We start from the raw sequence: 20,923 nt of genomic DNA, 5'->3' as shown, positions 1-20,923 counted from the left end.
CCTCAGTATTTGGAGTTCTTTCTGAATTTGTTTTCACTCTCTGTTTTACTGTTTATAGGACCTAGTACCAAGCTACACCTCTGTTGCTTACAGATCAGAACTTAGGGAGCAGAATTTTGGAGACGTTTCTTTTTTTGAAAGGACATTTAAAATATATACAGAAGTAGAGTAACATAATGAACACCTAAATACCCACCATGTGGCTTCAACAGTTATCAACATTTTGCCAATCTTGTTTCATCTATCCCGCACTTTTTTTTTGGTTAGGATATTTTAAAAGCAAATACCAGATATCATTTCATCCATTATTCCTTTTTTTTTTTTAATTAGGTGAAAGAGCAGTTTTAAATTCTCTCAGTAGTTGCTATCCCTGTTATATAATGTAGACTGTTCCTTTAATTTCAAGAGAAAAGTCATATTCCAGTGATTTGAAATTAATATGTTAGAGCTGAATTAATTTTAATTTTGTCTTTGAATGGGCAGAGAGATTTTTTTTACCTAAGAAAATATCGTATGGATTAATAAACTTGTGTAATGGTGTGTTTATTGATGAATGTGAAGCAAAGGCAGGAAAACAGATCTTACAGTAGTTGATACTCCACAGTTCGTGGTTCACCTCACACACTTAAACTGTGGAATACCTGAGCCTCCTTCTGTATCCTTTTACTTTCGCTTTTCTTTCCTCCCAAACTACAAACCGCCTATAACCCGGAAGCGTCGCTTGCTAGCTATTATTAAAGTTGGGGATTGTTCTCTATTATGGACCTTTTTTAGGGACAGCCTTTCAACAAGCCATTTGCTTGGCAGAACTTATGGAAACTGAGAGCAGAGTTCATGAAGATCCTGAATGAGCTTTATTTAATCCACAGGAATGTGTCTATGGAAGAAATACTTCTAATTATTTTTATTAAATTTATTAAAATTTTTATTGTTACGTGACTTCAGTTAATCAGCTTGGCATACCTTATATCTCATTGTTAGAAAACAGTTTCACCTTTCTTGTGACACTGGCACATCATAGAAAACCAAACTCATTTTACTGCACCGAGACTCTTCTGCACTATTTAACCAGCTGTCAAAAGAACCAGTTTCTTTTCAGTCTATAATACATCTTGGGTGCCTTAACAGTTTTGGACTGTACAGTTTTTTGCATAATGTGGATACCTTAACGTGAAGGTTGAAGAAAAGGGTTGTGGATTGGAAGTGATTTTCAAACTATTTGCAATGCTGAGTTAAATGATGTACAGAGAAACAAAGTATGCCAAAATGATGCAACTTTAACTTCAAGTTGATGGGCAGATTTAAGAATGATAAAATTGAGGCAAAAGCATGTTAATTAAAAAGAAATTCAGGGCTTCCCTGGTGGCGCAGTGGTTGAGAGTCCGCCTGCCGATGCAGGGGACACGGGTTAGTGCCCCGGTCCGGGAATATCCCACGTGCCGCAGAGTGGCTGGGCCCGTGAGCCATGGCTGCTGGGCCCGCGCGTCTGGAGCCTGTGCTCCGCAACGGGAGAGGCCACAACAGTGAGAGGCCCACGTACTGCAAAAAAAAAAAAAAAAAAAAAGAAATTCAAACATATTACAAAAGTAAACAGTAGTGTAATGACCTCCCCTGAATCTGTCACCCAACTTCAGCAGTTTTCAATTCATGGCCAACTTTGTTCATCTCTACCTTCACCCACACCCCCTTTTCCTGTATGATTTTGAAACAAGTCTCAGATTATATATAATTTCATCTCTAAAAGATAAGGACTCTTAAAGAAATAACTATAATACTGTTATCACTTATCAAAAAATTTAACAATAATTCCATAATAACACCAGATATTAGTTAAGTGCTTACATTTCCAGTAGTCCTCATAAATGCAGTTTTGTAATGGATTTTTGGAAACAGGATCGAAATAAGACCATACATTGTAATTGGTTGATATATTAAAAAAATTTCTTTCCTGCTCTCTTTTTCAGTGTTTTAAAAATGTATTATCATTGCATGCTCCATGGGTTGGCTGTGCTGATTGGGTAGTTTTCACTTGGGATCTTGTAGTGAGATCACATGGGGCAGGAGTCGTTTGAAGGCTTGACTTGGCTGGAGGTCCAAGATGATGCTTTCAAATCTCTCCATGGGTTCCTCCTCTTCTTATTTTCTTTGCTTTCTTTTCTCTTTTTTTGGTTGTTGAAGAAATAAGATTATTTGTCCTATAGAGTTTCCCACTGTGCTTATTTTGCCAATTGCTATGTCTCTGTGTCCTTTGACATACTCCTCTCCTTCTGTATTTCCTGTAAATTGGTAGTTGAATATGGAGGTTTGATCAGATTTTTGTTGGGAGAAGGACTACTTTGTGGGTTCTATTGAGAGGCACATGGTGTCTGGTTGTCTCTTGTGTTAGGAGTAGCTATTAATGATCAGTGCCTAAATCCATTAATTCATTGAGAGTTGCAAAATGGTGAAATTTTAATTCTATCATTAATTTTTTTATTAGCTGGAATACTTCTATGAAGTAACTGGTCATTGGTATAGTTTGTATAGGAAAGGTAGAACTAATAATATTTAATTTGTCTCCTTTAATTACCAGTTTTTAAAAATAATGAGTCGGTAGTTCACTAGCATCCTTCAGCTGTGACCAATTAGCTTTAAAAAACTATCATGAACTAATGGATTTAAACACAATTTATGTATTTAGGTACTTCAGTTTGATAGTGAATGAAGGGACTATTCATTGCTTCTTTGAAAATAATTTTAAAATATTTGGAAAATATTTATTTTAAATAAATTTAAAATATTAGTAAAAATCTTTGGAAGTGCTCCTAAGCAAGAAAAAAGGTTTAAAACATTGTAATAGTAAGGAGAATGAATCAGAAGGATAGATTTTCTTTTTAACTTGAGTGAATTTATGAAAAATATCCAATGATGCTATAAAGGTAAATTAAGAAGGAAGACTCATTATTGCTTAAAAATGTATCTTGTCTACCCTAGTGCCATCCCTTCTTCTTTATGTCCCTCAATTCCAGTTTGAAAGCTGAATGGCTGTATAGTCAAGGCAAGGGGAGAGCATATCGGCCTGGCCAGCACATCCAGCTTGTCCAGTATCTGGCCACAGTCTGTCCTCTCACTTCTACGCTGGGTCTTCAGAGTGCAGAGGATGCCAAACTAGAGAAGATTCTGAGCAAGCAGAGGTGAGCCCATTTATCTGTAGCGGTTGATAAATTCACGAGTGAAAATACCTCTGACTCTTTCCTGCAGGGTTAGTAGGACTGAGGTGAGTGCTGCAGCCCACATTTCTGGGCACTTGGGCCACTGGTCACTGTAGCAGTTCTGTAGGGGAACCGAACCTTGCAGGGCAGTCCAGTTTGCTCCCCAGCAACTGCATTGCTAATCATTTCTTCAGTGGGGAGAGCCAAGCAGCATGGGAGAGTGGGATTTTTAAAAACTGCATTTGTCCCTTAATGTGGGTGTTTCATATGGGTTTTAAAATACTAACATTAAGAAGTATAGCTTGGGGCTTCCCTGGTGGCACAGTGGTTGAGAGTCTGCCTGCTGATGCAGGGGACACGGGTTCGTGCCCCAGTCTGGGAGGATCCCACATGCCGCGGAGCGGCTGGACCCGTGAGCCATGGCTGCTGAGCCTGCGCGTCCGGAGCCTGTGCTCTGCAGCGGGAGAGGCCACAACAGTGAGAGGCCCACGTACCGCAAAATAAATAAATAAATAAATAAATAAAATAAAATAAAAGAAGTATAGCTTGGAGTCTTCCCTGGTGGCGCAGTGGTTAAGAATCCGCCTGCCAATGCAGGGGATGTGGGTTCGATCCCTGGTCCGAGAAGATCCCACATGCCATAGAGCAACTAAGCCTGTGCGCCGCAGCAAGAGAAGCCACCACAATGAGAAGCCTGCGCACCGCAACGAGGAGTAGTCCCCGCTCGCTGCAACTAGAGAAAGCCCGCACACGGCAGCGAAGACCCAACTCAGCCAAACATAAATAAAAATTAAAAAAAAAGAAAAGAAAAGAAAAGAAAAGTATTGTTTGGGAATTCCTGGTGGTCCAGTGGTTAAGACTCCACACTTTCACTGGGGAGGGCCCAGGTTCAGTCCCTGGTTGGGGAGCTAAGATCCCACAAGCCGTGCAGCGCATCCAAAAAAAAAAGTATAGCTAGAAGCATTTAGTAGTCATTTCTTTTATCAGAGATCCTGCCTTTGAAGGTTTGTGCGTGTATATGCATATGATGGTGTCTGACTATGTGATTTAAAAATAAGTTTCTTAACCTTTTCTATCCAGTGCTTTTAAATGAGACTTTGTAATTTGGGGGTTATTAAAGGTATATACATTCTGCTTTTTTTTTAAAAATTATTTTATTGAAGTAGAGTTGATTTACAATGTTGTGTCAATCTCTGCTGTACAGCACAGTGACTCAGTTATACACATATAGACATTCTTTTTTTATATTCTTTTCCATTATGGTTTATCCCAGGAGATTGGATGTAGTTCCCTGTGCTGTACAGTAGGACCTTGTTGTTTATCCATTCTAAATTTAATAGTTTGCATCTACCAACCCAGAACTCCCAGTCCATCCCTCTCCCTCCCCTCCTTCCTCTTGGCAACAAGTCTTTTCTCTATGTCTGTGAGTCTGTTTCTGTTTTGTAGATAGGTTCTTTTGTGCCATATTTTAGATTCCGCATACAAGCGATATCATATGTATTTGTCTTTCTCTTTCTGACATACTTCAGTATGATAATCTCTAGTTGCATCCATGTTGCTGCAAATGTCATTATTTCATTCTTTTTTATGGGTGAGTAGTATTCCATTGTGTATATGTACCCCATCTTCTTTATCCATTCATCTGTCAATGGACATTCAGGTTGTTTCCATGTTTTGGCTATTGTAAATAGTGCTGCTATAAACAAGGGGTACATGTGTCTTTTTGAATTATAGTTTTGTCTGGGTATATGCTCAGGAGCGGGATTGCTGGATCATATGGTAATTCTATTTTCAGTTTTCTGAGGAACTTCCATACTGTTTTCCATAGTGGCTGCACCAATTTACGTTCCCACCAACAGTGTAGGAGGGTTCCCTTTTCTCCATACCCTCTCCAGCATTTGTATTTGTAGACTTAAAAAAATTTTTAAATAATTTTAAATTTAATTTTATTATTATTTAAAATTTTATTATTTGGCTGCATTGGGTCTTAGTTGCGGCACGCGATATCTTCGTTGTGGTGTGTGGGCTTCTCTAGTTGCAGTGCTTGGGCTTCTCTCTAGTTGTGGTACGCAGGCTGTAGAGCGCGAGGGCCCAGTAGTTGTGGCGCATGGGCTTAGTTGCCTCGTGGCATGTGGGACCTTAGTTCCCCGACCAGGGATTGAACCCCTATCCCCTGCATTGGATAGGATTCAATGGATTCTTAACCATGGACCACCAGGGAAGTCCCTGTTATTTGTAGACTTTTGATGATGGCCATTTCTGACCCACGTGAGGTGGTACCTCATTGTAGGTTTGATTTGCATTTCTCCAATAATTAGTGATGTTGAGCATCTTTTCATGTGCCTACTGTCCATCTGTATGTCTTCTTTGGAGAAATGTCTGTTAAGGTCTTCTGCCCATTTTTCAATTGGGTTGGTTTTTTTGTTGTTGAGTTGTATGAACTGTTTGTATATTTTGGAGATTAGGCCCTTGTCAGCCGCATCGTTTGCAAATATTTTCTCCCAGTCTGTAGGTTGTCTTTTCTTTTGTTGTTGCTGTTTTTTTTTTTTTAATGGTTTCCTTTGCTGTGCAAAAGCTTGTAGGTTTGATTAGGTCCCTCTTTTTTTTTAATGGCTTTTAAAAATAATTAATTAATTAATTTTCAAATTTTTGGCTGTGTTGGTTCTTCGTTGCTGTGAGCAGGCTTTCTCTAGTTGTGGTGAGCAGGGGCTACTCTTCATTGCCGTACACGGGCTTCACATTGTTGTGATTTCTCTTGTTGTGGAGCACGAGCTCTAGGCGCGCAGTCTTCAGTAGTTGTGGACGTGGGCTCAGTAGTTGTGGCTTGCGGGCTCTAGAGCTCAGGCTCAGTAGTTGTGGTGCATGGGCTTAGTTGCTCCGTGGCATGTGGGATCTTCCTGGGCCAGGGCTTGAACCCATGTCCCTTGCATTGGCAGGCAGATTCTTAACCACTGTGCCACCAGGGAAGCCCCCCATTTTTTAATTTTTGTTTTTATTTCTATTTCCTTGGGAGACTGACCTAAGAAAATATTGGTATGATTTATGTCAGAGAATGTTTTGCCTATGCTTTCTTCTAGGAGTTTTATGGTGTCTTGTCTTATGTTTAAGTCTTTAAGCCATTTTGAGTTTATTTTTGTGCGTGGTGTGAGGGTGTGTTCTGTTTTTGTTTTTGTTTTTTTTTTGTTTTTTGGCTGCACTGAGCAGCTTGTGGGATTTTAGTTTCCCGACCAGGGATCGAACCTGGGTGTTCGGCAGTGAGAGCATGGAGGGACCACTGGACCACCACTGGACCACCACCCTCCCCTGTGAGGGTGTGTTCTAACTTCATTGATTTACATGCAGCTGTCCAACTTTCCCAGCACCACTTGCTGAAGAGACTGTCTTTTTCCCATTTTATATTCTTGCCTTTCAAAGGTATATACTTTGAAAGCTTGTAAACTTCTACCTTTTTGACAGTGTTACCCTTCAAAGGGAGCAGAAAAAGCTTTCTTTTTTTGGTTTGCGTTAAATCACATCAGAAGTTACTGATTTTTAGGTTTCACCAGAGGCAGTTGATGAACCAGAGCCAAAATGAAGAGTCGTCTTCTCTTGCTCCTGTTGAAACAAGGGCATCCCTTGTACCGGAGCATTCCAGCCCCATTCAAGATTGCCAGGTAGTCCAGGAAAGTGGTAAGAAGTTAACTGATCTCTGATCCTTTTTCTCCAAGTTGTTTGATCTGTTTGGTATCATAAAACAAAAAAAGTACATGTTTTCATAATTTTGTACTTGTTAGCTTAAGTGAACATTTGGATCTTATATTTTATATATATGTATATACACAGATAGACATATATAACGACTATATGTCTAATTTTTGAAAACGTTCAGAGAACTGCTACCTTTTGAAGTGACCTGGTACTTTGATTATTCTTATGACCATTGCAAGAATTCATTTTCTTAAAAATATTTGGTTTGGTGTTTTAGGCATATTGGAGGAAATTACTGAAATCATTTCATTGCACTTTACTATATTTCAGGGATTAGAGTTCATTAAAAGGATCCAACTGAAAAAATACTTCTTTAAACATTTAATGTTTAAATGATGTTCTGTTGATTCTTTTAGAACCCGTCATCCAGGTCAATTCTTGGGTTGGGATAAGCAGTAATGATGACCATTTATATGCTGTTAAGAATAACTTTCCAGCCTCTGTACACACTACAAGATATTCTCGAAATGACCTGCACCTGGAAGACATCCAGACAGATGAAGACAAGTTAAACTGTAGTCTTCTCTCTTCAGAGTCTACTTTTATGCCAGTTGCATCAGGACTCTCTCCAGTATCACCTACAGTTGAGCTGAGGCTGCAAGACATTAACTTGGGCCTAGAAAATGATGGTGCTGCAGATGAATCTGTGAAATGTCTGGAAAACAACGGCTTTGATAAGGAAGGGGAAAAGGCTTTTTGGGCTGCAAATGAGAATTCTGTTGAGATGACAAAAAGTGCTATCAGTACAGAGGTAAATGAGAAAGATGGGCTATTACCTTGTCGTGAGCCAACAGTAAACAATGCCATCATGAAGGATGACACCCACAGTCTTACATCTTTTCCTGAGTCAGTTGGACACAATGTCTTCCATACACAGCCAGACAGTGAAGAAACCATGTCTCAAACAGCTTCAGAGAAACTTCCTTGCAGGGTTTTAACCCATAGATCTCTTACTTTGGGACAAAATAAAGTTGCCCTTCAGAAATTGAATGAAGCAGCCACCAAGCTTCAGGCCTATTGGCGGGGCTTTTATGCCAGAAACTACAACCCACAAGCTAAAGATGTACGCTATGAAATCCGGCTGCGCCGGATGCAGGAGCACATTGTCTGCCTAACTGATGAAATAAGGAGGTGGGTTAAAAGTCCCTTTTTAGGACTTTTACAGTTTGGATGCTGTTTGGTTGGTTTGGGGGTGTCAGATTCTTAGCATTGATTCAGAACACTGAATCACTGCTTTTGTGGCCAGGGCACTTTCCATACCATGTTGCCACTCTTGGTTTGTCTCCTACAATATACTGAAAACATCTTGAGTGCAGGGACTGCCATATGCATCTTCATCTGTGGTACAGCAATTGGAGCATAGATGCAGCATAGCAGTAAATTTTGAATGAATGCATGCCTTATGGACATCTATATACCTAAACACAGAAGGTACAGAGAATATAGAAAAACTGAATTTTAAGTATAAAAATGAGAAGATGAGAAAGTCTACATAGAACGCATTAGGTGACGTAAGAATTAAAGAAAATAGCAGGGACTTAAAAGGGGCTAAAATTTGGGGGCTATGGTGGCACTTATTTGTTCATTCCATGGCTCACATGTTTTCATGATTGTCAACTCAGGAAAATTAGGATTTCATAGATTTATTCTGAGTATTAGTATTGTAACCAGCAGTATTTATTAATATTATCAGGTGGGAGAGGAGGAAGCAATAAGAGAGACTGGGGAGGGATAGCTAGAGTGGTAGGAGAACTGGGAGAGTGTGTGTCCCAGCTCCAGCAGGGAAGTGTTTCAGGAGAGAAGAGAGGCGCTGTAAGAGGACAGAGAACTGTGTGTTAGATTTAGCAGCTGGAGGTTATTGGTGACTGTGTTGAGGGTCCCCAAGACTATCCTCAGGTTTGATGATTTGCAAAAAGGACTCACAGGACTCAAGAAAGCTATTCTTTTTTTTTTTTTTTTTTGCGGTACGCGGGCCTCTCACTGTTGTGGCTTCTCCCATCGCGGAGCACAGGCTCCGGACGCGCAGACTCAGCGGCCATGGCTCACGGGCCCAGCCGCTCCGCGGCGTGTGGGATCTTCCCAGACCGGGGCACGAACCTGTGACCCCTGCATCGGCAGGCGGACTCCCAACCACTGCACCACCAGGGAAGCCCAAGAAAGCTATTCTTTATGTTCAGGATTATGGTTTATTAGAGTGAAAGGATATAGATTACAATCAGCAAAGGAAAAAGACACACTGGGCAGAGTTCAGGAGAGACCAAGTACAAGCTTCTAGTTGTCTTCTTCCAGTGCAGTTGTACACATGGGGCTCGATTCTCCTGGCAACGATGTGTGACAACACATCTGAAGTATGTGAACCTCAAGGGAGGCTCACTCGAGTCTTGGCATCCAGGGTTTTTATTGGGGGTCAGTCACCTAGGCGTTGAGTGCCCCTGTGACTGACCTTAACTACTCAGACCTCAGCCCCCACCCAAGGTCAAACTGATGCATTGTGGCCCAGGGTCTCAGGTGAACAAAACAGGTATTCACCAGAAAATACACTGTTAGCATAAACCAAGGTCCCAGATGTACAAAGATACTCTTATCAGGCAGGATATTCCAAGGGCTTGAAGGTTATCTCTCAGGAGCTGGTCAAGACTAGTCCTGTCTTTAGAATGTGCAGGGTTCAAACACCCCAGTCCTGTTGAGTTAACCTCTTCCTGCCCAATGAGCTTCTTCAGAGCAGCTTCAGTGAGTAGTGGGATGAAGGCGGTTTGGAAAGGATTGAGTAGTGAATAAGAGGTGAAGAGTGAGGGTAGCCAACTTTTGGGAAGTGTTGATGTGAGGAAGAGAAGAGAGTAGGTGGTTGACAGAGGAGGATCTGGACTTAGGAAGATTCTTTTTTAAAGATGGGAGATATAGAGCAGGTTTATGTGTTGATGGAAATGATTCTATAAGGAAGGAAGAACTGATGGTGCAGAGCAAAGAAAGAAGAAGTGCAGGATGGAAGTTCTTGAGAAGGTGAGAGAAGAAGAGGTCCAGTGCACAAGTAGAGGGAGTAGCCTGAAGTAGGAACAGGAGCAGGTAAGGTGGTAGGTTTGATGGTGGGATAGGGAAGTCCTGTCTGATGGTTGTTTCTCCTTTTCCAATAATATACAAGATGTGGTCAGCACTTGGAAGTGAGGAGAGGGGTGAGGATGTGGGAGGTTTAAGAGAGGTATGAGGTGTGGGTTCATCTTAAAAGTGAACTTATAAGCGGAATGGAGGAGGATAACTGGACAGGGTGAGGAAAAACTTAAAGTGCAAAACGATAGGTCAGACTGTATGATTTTCATCAACAACTCTCAGCTGTTCCATTCTGATTTTGGACATGGTTCAGCCAGGAGTGGGTTCTTTTCCAGGTGAACATGGTAGGGGAGAGAGGGAAGGGCAAGGGAGCTGACGACATTTGGGAGGGGAATGATTATAATGCTGGATCTCAGAATTTAAAGGAGGTAGAAGGAAAGACAAGAGAAAGGGGTCATTTGTTTGGTGGTCATAGATGAAGATTGGTCGTCCAGGTTGTTGCAGATTATGGCAAGAACAAGTGAACTGGGAGGATTGGACGTAGTGGTTTGTGTTGGTGCTTGAAATCATTTTCGAAAATGGTGTAGTCAAAATGCTTGGGTCTAATACACTGCCAAATGTAGAATAGATAGCTAGTGGGAAGCAGCTGCATAGCACGGGGAGATCAGCTCAGTGCTTTGTGTCCACCTAGAGGGGTGGGTTAGGGAGGGTGGGAGGAAGGCACAAGAGGGAGGAGATATGGGGATATATGTATATGTATAGCTGATTCACTTTGTTATACAGCAGAAGCTAATACAACATTGTAAAGCAATTATGCTCCAATAAATATGTTAAAAAAAAATGCTTGCGTCTAGAGTGGGACTGAGGATGAGTGATGGGGGTGGATTATTGTTAGATAGAGCATCCATGTGAATGTCAAGAGCTCCAGAAATGACAAGGGGAACAGGGCAGAGAAAAAGACTAGTGCTGAGCCTTCAGTGAGTGGGGGTCGATAATGGGATGTCAGTACTTGAAAAAGAGTTTTGGGAAATTTAGCAGGATGGCTGGAGTTCTTGAAGGAGGAAGGTTAAGACTCATTTGTAAACAGCAGTGAGAAGCAAAGTTCTGGCCCTGATGTATGAGTGAAAAAAGTAGCTGCCACTTGAGAGAGCTACAGAGGTTGAGTATATATGGGAGTTTGCTGATTATAATTCAGGAATCCCACATGGCACAGTAGGAGGGCTTTGGGGGGGCTAGAGAAAGTAGATCAGAGGTTCAGAACAGAATGGGGTGACAGTTTAAGAGATAATGGACAGCTAAGAGAACCTTAGGTTTCTGATTAGTTTAAGTACAGAGAGGGGGGCAGTGAGCGCAGAGTGAAAACTTTAATGAATGAGGGGAAGGTCTGTTGACAGCAAAGAGTATGTCAGGAGGCAAACAGGGATGTGAAATTTGATGTGATTAGTCCTACTGGTCTCTTAGAAGAGGGTGTTTCAAGCTGTGATCCTGATCCTTTCTGCAGCTCCTGCCCCTTTGGTGTGTTTGGCTGGGAAATTGAGGCCAGATAAAGAGCCATTTAATATTTTATTTTTCATTACTGGCAGTCCTTTGTAGAACCAGTATAATCTGAATTTCAGTCACATCTTATTTGGCTTCTACGTTGAGTCATAGCTTAAAACTAAAGTTTCACTTAGATATTCTAAAAGTGGAAAGGACTGTTATTAGAATATTCATCTCTTTACAACGTATGTGTTTATTCGTCATAACAAGAAGTACAATTCAAAGCACCGTTTCTTGTATCAGTAATGGAGTTTGAATTATTGTAGATTACGAAAAGAAAGAGATGAAGAACGTATTAAAAAATTTGTACAAGAAGAGGCTGTCAGATTCCTTTGGAACCAGGTAAGCTCCCTCCTGCTGAATTACCTACTGTGTGAACAAAGAAAAATTCTAGATTTCCTGAGATAATCATAGAGTAGTTACAGGTAAAAAGTAAGCACCCTTTCTCAAGGTTAAGGATGTGGTTTGTGTTCCTTGCCACTAACTCTGAACTAGGGCAGTGAATTTTGTTACATTTTATTTAGTCTGAAGAAAAATATTTTCATAATTTTGACCAGAGAGATAAAGAACTATAACACTGAAGGAAAGTACTAAATTGAGGGATATTGTTATAATTTTCTAGTAGAAATAAAAAGCCCAATTTGAAGTTTCATGTAACTATCTTGTTTTATCTTTTGAGACTATTTGAATGAAAAGTGATTGAAATAGTGTGTGATGGCTATAATATGCATGTCCTAAAAGGTACACATGACTTCCAGGGAGAGAGTTTGAATCCTGTAGTAGCACACTTTAGGGACAGTTCCCTAAAACATTGGTTTTACTATTATTGTATCCCAACAAATACTTCTTGATAATAATCCCTTGGAAGTATTTTTATAAACAAATTTGTTATAATAGGATTTTACCTATATTATATTTGAAAATACATAGTAAAAGGTCTGGAAGGCTACATATTAACCTGCTATCAGTGATTACCTTGGAGGATGGTCAAAGGGAAACTAAAAAATTCTTATATTGCTTTCTTGTTGCAGATTTTACAGTAAAATTCTGAGATTTTAATTATACTTTAAAAGTGTAAAAGCATATTATCAAGAACTTGGGGTATTTTTAGGTATTTTAGAGTTGTATATACTATATTGTTAGTTTTTAAAAACTCTTATCCCAAATGGGTATCTAAAATGAGACTTCTATTTTAGTGAATCTACTCATATTAATAGGCTCTAGTCTGTCTTATTTGATAGACTTAAGTGTATCTTATCGAGTACCTTATTTACCCCTTAGTCAGCTATACATGTGCTATTGTGCTTCTGATTATTTTTCCAGTAGTAGGAAGAGAATTGCTTTGGCCCATCCCTGCTCTGCTGGTAAGGACCTTTTATTACCAAGGACGTGAACCACTTGTGCCAGCCAGGTCTAGGCTGGGGGTGCTATGGAAAGGATAAGAGGAGTCAGGTCGTTTCTAACTCCAGTTATGCCATCTGCCATTTACCAACTTCATGAGTGTTGGGGAAGAAAGCTCAAAGGACAGTTGTAAAACAGGCATGATTTATATTTTGTAGTAAAACTATATCCTTTGGTTTATAGGTAAGGTCTCTACAAGCTTGGCAGCAGACGGTGGACCAGCATCTAAGTTCCTGCCGTCCTGATGTTCCTCCCATATCAAGTACTCTGGTGCCATCTAACCCTCCATTATTCACCCAAAGTCAGGAGCCCTCTTCTGATCAAAACTCTGATTGGTTCATTGCTCCTGATGAAGCTTCTCAAGAGAAATCCTTACCAGAATTCCCAGACTCTGGTTTTCATTCCTCCTTAACAGAACAAGTTCACTGTTTACAGGATCCTTTGGATTTTGAAAAAAGTTCCACAGAAGGTAGTGAAAGTTCCATAATGGGGAATTCCATTGACACAGTCAAATATGGCAAAGAGTCAGATATAGGGGATGTTAGTGAAGAGCATGGTGAATGGAGTAAGGAAAGCTCAAACAATGAGCAGGATAATAGTCTGCTTGAACAGTATCTAACTTCAGTTCAACAGCTAGATGATGCTGATGAGAGGACACATTTTGATGAAGGGACGGGAGATAGTAAGCTTCACATAGCTCGTTCCCCTGAAAAGTTAGATGTCTTGTCTGACAGTGCTTCTGTAGATGACACTCATGGCATATCTCCTACTTTGCAAGATGAAATCAATCAGACACCAGAGAATTGTGAATTAAATGCAGAAGTTCAAGGGCAGCAGTCAGAATGTAATTCTACATTTCAGGTATTGCACGTTGGTATTATTGTGTAGCATGTCTTGTTGTTTGGGAAGCAGAAGTCCATTTAATTTAAGAATATTTTCAGTTGGCTTTTTTTGGGAAAGAAGAATATTTCTCCCAATTTTGTTACTATTTATATGGAATTTATATTCTTGTCTCACATTTTCCACATCTTAGGTACTAAGCTGAATCTTCATTTTGACTTAGTTAGCTTTTTACTTAAGCTGTAATGTATCAAACAATATTCATATTGAAAGCCACATGCCCTTTATTAACAACTAAATTGAATCAACAGTGTTCCTGTGTTTTTATGTATTCATTTCCTTTCAAAAATAAACTAGACCCAATAAAGATGTTAAAAAATAAATAAATAAATAAACTAGAATACCTTAAAGAAGATAGAAAATTTTACCTTAAAGATATAAATAAGAGAATTTTAATTCTTCTGTATGTGAGGAAATTAATTATGTAGTGAGGAATGCAGTTGGTTACAGTGAACATAAATGACAAATGTAAGGATTGTGAACTACTGAAATTTGCCATCCTCCTTGGAGTAAGAACATGTGTTTTTAAGCCTTTTTCCTCCCTTATGAGTCAAGAGAAGCCTTCTTGTAAGAGAATAGGGAGAAGAGGTAAGATTATATGATTTTTCAGTGGGAATCATTAGATTGTCTCACGGAAAACTTTAGTTAATGCCATGTATCAGTTTTAACATATGAAGCAAAGTGTTCCATCCAGAATTAAAGTCAAGCTTATTTAAAGAGGCAACACAAGACTATTTCTCTTAGGTATAGGCTCCATTCACTTGGAATAATTTCACAGCAAACATTCATTATCTTTTCATTTAGTGATTTTTTTTACCCCTTAGATAAGCACTTATGTGCCAATATATTGCCAGAAATTAATGTTCGTTTTCTTTGTTCCTGCTTTATATTTGCTTATGTTTTTCAGCAGAGACCCATGATCATTTACTTCACTCTTGATCTCTGCCTCATAGAAAAGAACATTTAAAATAATACCAATGGTAGAATATGAAAGACATTTTTTTAAGGACTATTTTCTATCTAAATCTCTGAAAAAGTGCCGCATTCAGAAGACAGTTTAATGGTGGTAAAGAAAAAATAAACCTCATTTATTTCTTTACTTATTAAAAGAATATATGTCTGTAACTCCAGGAAGAAATGATAATATTGTGTTTGAATATTATAGATAGATGCATTCGCAAATCAAGGATAATTTTTGGAAGCTTGATGTTTTAATCTTTGAGAATGTTCTGATATCATTGAACAACACATATCTGACTTCCCCCCAATCTATGGACGTACAGTGATTTAAAACTATGGCAATACTTAACTGTTCTCTAAATTTAGGTGCTAAATATGTATTCATTATGCAGTTACAGTCACTAGGTCCCCTTCTTTGAAGTTATATAAAATAAAAGCTGGTCCTTCCAAGAATAAAGTCAGGGATCACATGTTATACTTTGTTGATGGTTAGAAACATTTCTCCAGTATGGGTAAGATGCATTTTTCTCGGTTTATAAATATGTAGCACTCAGGTTGAGAAGACTTGGATTTCATTCTCAGAAATCCAGAATCTCTTGCAAAGGAAATATTTTCTGTCTCATAAACAAAATAGCAGTCTTACATTCAAAGAATTTTCCCTAGCAAAGCATGTATAACATTGAACGCATGTTAAATAAAAGTAGAATTTTAAACTTTTTGAATAATGCTAATTACCTTTTATGAATGGTTTTGAATTTTCTTCTTAAATCTACCCTATTTTTCTATTTTACAGTTAAGTGCCTCATTTGCTGCCCATAGTTAGACAAAGGAAAACCAACTTGCACTGCACTAGTACCAAAGTGCTGCTTCATGGTACATTAATTTCTCATAAAAGCTTCTGAACTGTCGTGGTTCAGTATTACCTAAGTAGGTTTCTCCTGACATCTCCTCCCTCTTCTCTTTTTTTAAGAAATGGCAAAACACAACTGAATTCATTTGAACATCAGCATTTGTCAGCAAGATTTTCTTTTTTACCTTTGTGTTATTTTTCTAGCCCATAAATGGTATTCAACATACTTTTATTTTGAAATTGACAGAATATGATAATGACTAATACTCTGCTGTATTTAACTTCACTGGTTTTGAAGTGCAAGAATATTAAGTAGCCCCCCAACCTTAACTGTACAGATTATCTTGAATGTAAATAGGATGAAAATAATGTAAACTATACCCCCAACCTAGACCTGGCTGGCACACTGTAATTAAAATAATTTATTTAACTAAGATATTTGGTCTTAACTCTGGGCTATTCATTGGTGTGGCTGAAGAGGGAATGGGCCTAGTAAGGTTTGAGAAGTTGAGCTTTAACACAGTCTTTGTGTTTTTCTAATAGGAGAGGTTTAGTTCAGCTGTGCTATTTTAGTTCAGTTCTCTTGATTTTTGGACATTCAATATATCAATTAAATATTCCTTCAGAATCATACCATGTGAGAATTGTAAGGAACCTTAGGGATTGTCTATTCTAATCTCTTTGTTTTAAAGATGAAACTAAAGCACAGAGAACTTCGATGACTTTTCTGAGGTTATAGCTAGTTTATAGAAAAAAAACTGTGGAAACTTAAACGTTATTGTATTCCAAAATGTTATTATATACTTTCTATTATTCTTTACATTTAGTAAGTGAGTAAGAAAGTCTCTACATATTTTTCATTCTCTTTGAAAGACAAAAAATACTTCTAAGAGAGCTAGAACTCTACCACTCAAGGCAGAGTTGCTTGTAGAAAACAACTGATTCATTCAGAACCCTAAGTGAATTTTCTCCAAGAAATGTGATTTGATTAAAATGGTTCTTAAAGAGTAACGCAGTAGAAACTAACATTTTGAAAGAATAACTGCATCTTGGAGTCTATTTTTTGATGACAAGAAGTATAACAGATTGCTGAGATATATAAAATTTTCTAGTGAAAAGCTAGTTTGATTATATTTCATCTTCAGTTTTACAGAATAACAGATTTAAAGTTTTAACTCTCCTGGTGTGCAGAAAGCTTCAATCATGACAGTTGATATATAAACAATACAGTTTGGTTTTTATAAATTCAATTATAAAAGGCCTTATAATATGCATGTTTTTAGGAAAATATTTAGCCACACAGTTATTAATATGTATGCAGAATACTTTATTCTTGAATTCTTGAGTGTGGATTTTTCTTTTCTTTTGTTTTAGATTATTTTAAATATACAAATACCATAATAGTGTATTTTTCTGTTATCTACTTAAGACAGATCTATTTCCACTTTTAATAAGTATTTTCAGAAACAACATGGACTGAAGATATCATACTATCTCCCTTGGTCGTTTTTTGGGCATCAATTCTTAGAGTTGGATTTATAACAATAACATAAAATATAAAAAAATTTTTTTTCTGGACAATTAAGACATAAAAAGGGAAAATATAAAATAAGTCTGATCAATTTCCCACTTGTAAATGAAAAGTAATTGTTTAATATATATTTTTATTTTGCCACATACCTTATTGAGGAATATTTATTATAATATTTTAACTTTTAAATATGTGACCCCCTCATTTATGAAATAAAGCAGAAAAGGTCTGTAAGGAATATTCTAAACATTTTTAGTGATACTGTTTTCATTGATCAAACCTATTGTGCCATATTAAATTTAAAAGTCAAGTAAACAGAGTAGTTCTCACAGCCTTGGAGAGAAACAGATAATTAACTATCTTTTAAAAATAAAGTGCTTTTAATTTGTGTATGAGTAGAAATCATACTATAATTTAATTCCTTAGTTCATTTTAGTGGATAGCAGGAATCACTCTATAGTGGCTTTGTTCATTTTCTAATTAAATTTCTTTGAATGTTTTGTAATAATTTTAATGTTGACAGTATGAGTTTAAAAATAATATGATTTTTCACTATTTTTAGATTTCTCTTTAATTTTATTGTAGAAATAGTAGATGATTTAAAGTGGTTGTGGATTGTTTTATGAAGGCTTAATTTATATTATACTTATTTAATTTGTGTTTGAGTCTCTAATGCTAAATAAAAAGTTTGTACATTTGTTTGAGTGATTCATCTGTTTATTATAGTGATTAGTAGTAATGGTTGTTATTCATTGTGCTTGTAATTATTGGGTAATTAAATAAAATTCAGAACATATTGCAGATAGTTTTTTTTTTTTTTTTTTTTTGGCTGTACTACATGGCATGTGGGATCTTAGTTCCCTGACCAGGGATTGAACCCGTGCCCCTTGCAGTGGAAGCATGGAGTCATAACCACTGGACAGCTAGATACAAATTCTAAGGAAGGTCCAGAGTATTGTTATATAAGTGAATTTACCGTAAAACAATCCTAGCCGTATGAAAGGAATGCTAATTTAGTTTGGTATAAATTTCATTATTTCCAGGATACTTACTGGAATTCTCTGGGTAGAGAAGAGCAGATATCCCTCAAAGAGCATAGGTGACACTGCCAGTTGCTGTTGAAACAGTGGGTGCTGAAAGTGTTAGGGAGGGAGGGAGTAAATATAGCAGAAGCCTTCTCATTTGACACAGTTAGGACTGTAGTTGGTTGGTGTTATGGACTGAATTGTATCCCCCCGCCCCAAATTCATATGTTGAAGCCCTAACCCCCAAAGTGATTGCATTTGGAGGTAAGGACTTTAAAGAGGTAATTAAGGTTAAATGAGGTCATAAGGATGGGGCCGTAATCCAATAGGACTGGTATCCCTGTAAGAAGAGGAAGAGGCACAAGAAATTGTCTGGGCATCATGCCTAGAAGAAAGGGCATTGGAGGACACAGCAAGAAGGCAGCCATCTGCAAGCCAGGAAGAGAGGTCTCATCAGACACCAAACCTGCTGGCACCTTGATCTTGGACTCCAGCCTCCAGAAATACGAGAAAACAAATTTATGTTGTTTTAAGTCACTCAATCAGTGGAATTTTTTTTTTTTTTTTTTTAAGCGGTACGCGGGCCTCTCACTGTTGTGGCCTCTCCCGTTGCGGAGCACAGGCTCCGGACGCGCAGGCTCAGCGTCCATGGCTCACGGGCCCAGCCGCTCTGCAGCATGTGGGATCTTCCCGAACCGGGGCACGAACCCACGCCCCCTGCATCGGCAGGCGGACTCTCAACCACTGTGCTACCAGGGAAGCCCAATCAGTGGAATTTTATTATGGCATCCTAAGCACAATAATACAGTTGTTTAGTTAAAAATTGATTAGAGCAGGAAATAAAAGATGATATATATACCTTAAAATTTAAAAAAATTCTTTATTGAAATATAATTGACATAAAATGAACAGCATATATTTAAAGTGGACACTGATACATTTGACACATGCCCATAACACCATCACAACAGTCAAGAAAATGAACATATTTATCACCCCTGAAAGATAAATCATTTCATAACCCTTCCTTCTGCTTTGGTTTCTTTTACTCAGCATAATTATTTAGCGATTCACCTGATAGTTTATTCTTTTTTATTGTTGAGTCGTATTCCATTGTATGTATTTGCTATGATGTGTTTTTGAGTTTTTTTCCAACTTTATTACAATTTTTCTTCTAGTTTTATTGAGAAATACTTGACATACAACATTGTGTAAGTTTAAGGTGTACAATGTTTATCACAATAAGGTTAGCTAACATATCCATTATCTCACAGTTACAATTTTGTGTGTGTGTGTTATGTGTTGAGAACTTCTAAGATCTATTCTCTTAGCAGTTGTCAAAGAGTTTTATGGTATCATGTCTTATGTTTAAATCTCATTTTGAGTTAATTTTTGTGAGTGGCATAAGATAGGGGTCTGGTTTCATTCTTTGGCATATGGATATCCAGTTTTCCCAACATCATTTATTGAAGAGACTATCCTTTCCCAATTGAGTATTCTTGGCTCTTGTCAAGTATTAGTTGACTGTATATGCAAAGGTTTATTTCTGGGCTCTCAGTTCTGTTCCATTGGTCTATGTGTCTGTTTTTATGCCAGTGCCATACTGTTTTGATTACTATCACTTTGTAATCAGGAAGTGTGATGCCTCCTACTTTGTTCTTTTTTCTCAGTTTTGGCTTTTTGGGTTCTTTTGTCGTTCCATATGACTTTTAGGATTGTTTTTTCTACTTCTGTAAAATGATGCCATTGGAATCTCGTTAGGGATTGCAATCTATAGATGGCTCTGGGTAATTTAGATGTTTAACAATATTAACCTTCTAATCTATGAACACAGGATATCTTTCCATTTATTTGTGTCTTCCTCAAGTTCTTTCATCAATGTCTTACAGTTTCTTTTTTTTTAAATTTTTTAAATTTCTGGCTGCATTGGGTCTTTGTTGCTGCGCATGGGCTTTCTCTAGTTGCGGCGAGTGGAAGCTACTCTTCATTGCGGTGCATAGGCTTCTCATTATGGTGGCTTCTCTTGTTGTGGAGCACAGGCTCTAGGCACACAGGCTTCAGTAGTTGCGGCATGTGGGCTTAGTAGTTGTGGCTCACAGGCTCTAGAGTGCAGGCTCAGTAGTTGTGGCACACAGGCTTAGTTGCTCCACGGCATGTGGGATCTTCCCAGACCAGGGCTTGAACCTGTGTCCCCTGCATTGGCAGGCAGATTCTTAACCACTGTGCCACCAGGGAAGTCCTTACAGTTTCCAGTGTAAAGAAGTTCACCTCCTTGGTTAAATTTATTCCAAAGTGTATGTATGTGTGTAGTTGATTCACTTTGCTTTACAGCAAAAACTAACACACCATCGTATTTTTTTTTTTTTTTTTTTTTTTGCGGTATGCAGGCCTCTCACTGTTGTGGCCTCTCCCGTTGCAGAGCACAGGCTCCAGCCATGGCTCACGGGCCCAGCTGCTCTGTGGCATGCGGGATCCTCCCGGACCGGGGCACGAACCCGTGTCCCCTGCATCGGCAGGCAGACTCCCAACCACTGCGCCACCAGGGGAGCCCCATTGTATTGTTTTTGATGCTATTGTGATGGGATTGTTGTTTTCTTTTTCAGAGAGTTTGTTATTAGTGTATAGAAATGCAGCTGATTTTTGTATATTGATTTTGTATCCTGCAACTTATCACTTGTATTCATTGATTAGTTCTAATGGCTTTTTGGTAGCATCTTTAGGGTTTTTTTTTTTT

At 38.3% G+C, this 20,923-nt stretch overlaps 1 protein-coding gene across 2 annotated transcripts in view; it reads left to right on the top strand.

Moving 5' to 3' along the window:
- Positions 1-17,872, top strand: part of CEP97 (centrosomal protein 97) — a 28,432-nt gene extending 10,560 nt beyond the window's left edge. Inside the window, exons 7-11 of one of the 2 annotated variants that reach the window (XM_004313249.4) lie at positions 3,009-3,173; positions 6,727-6,860; positions 7,472-8,069; positions 11,789-11,864; positions 13,107-17,872. In XM_004313249.4, coding sequence (XP_004313297.1) covers positions 3,009-3,173; positions 6,727-6,860; positions 7,472-8,069; positions 11,789-11,864; positions 13,107-13,811 — 1,678 coding nt within the window. In that variant the 3' untranslated portion in view covers positions 13,812-17,872. Of the gene's footprint in view, positions 1-3,008; positions 3,174-6,726; positions 6,861-7,294; positions 8,070-11,788; positions 11,865-13,106 lie in introns of both variants that reach the window. The other variant, XM_004313248.4, reaches the window with a different exon arrangement.
- Positions 17,873-20,923: the final 3,051 nt, after the last annotated feature.

Source organism: Tursiops truncatus, chromosome 4 (assembly GCF_011762595.2).
Source record: "Tursiops truncatus isolate mTurTru1 chromosome 4, mTurTru1.mat.Y, whole genome shotgun sequence".
NCBI lineage: Eukaryota > Metazoa > Chordata > Mammalia > Artiodactyla > Delphinidae > Tursiops > Tursiops truncatus.
This window is presented reverse-complemented; position numbering and strand designations above follow the sequence as displayed.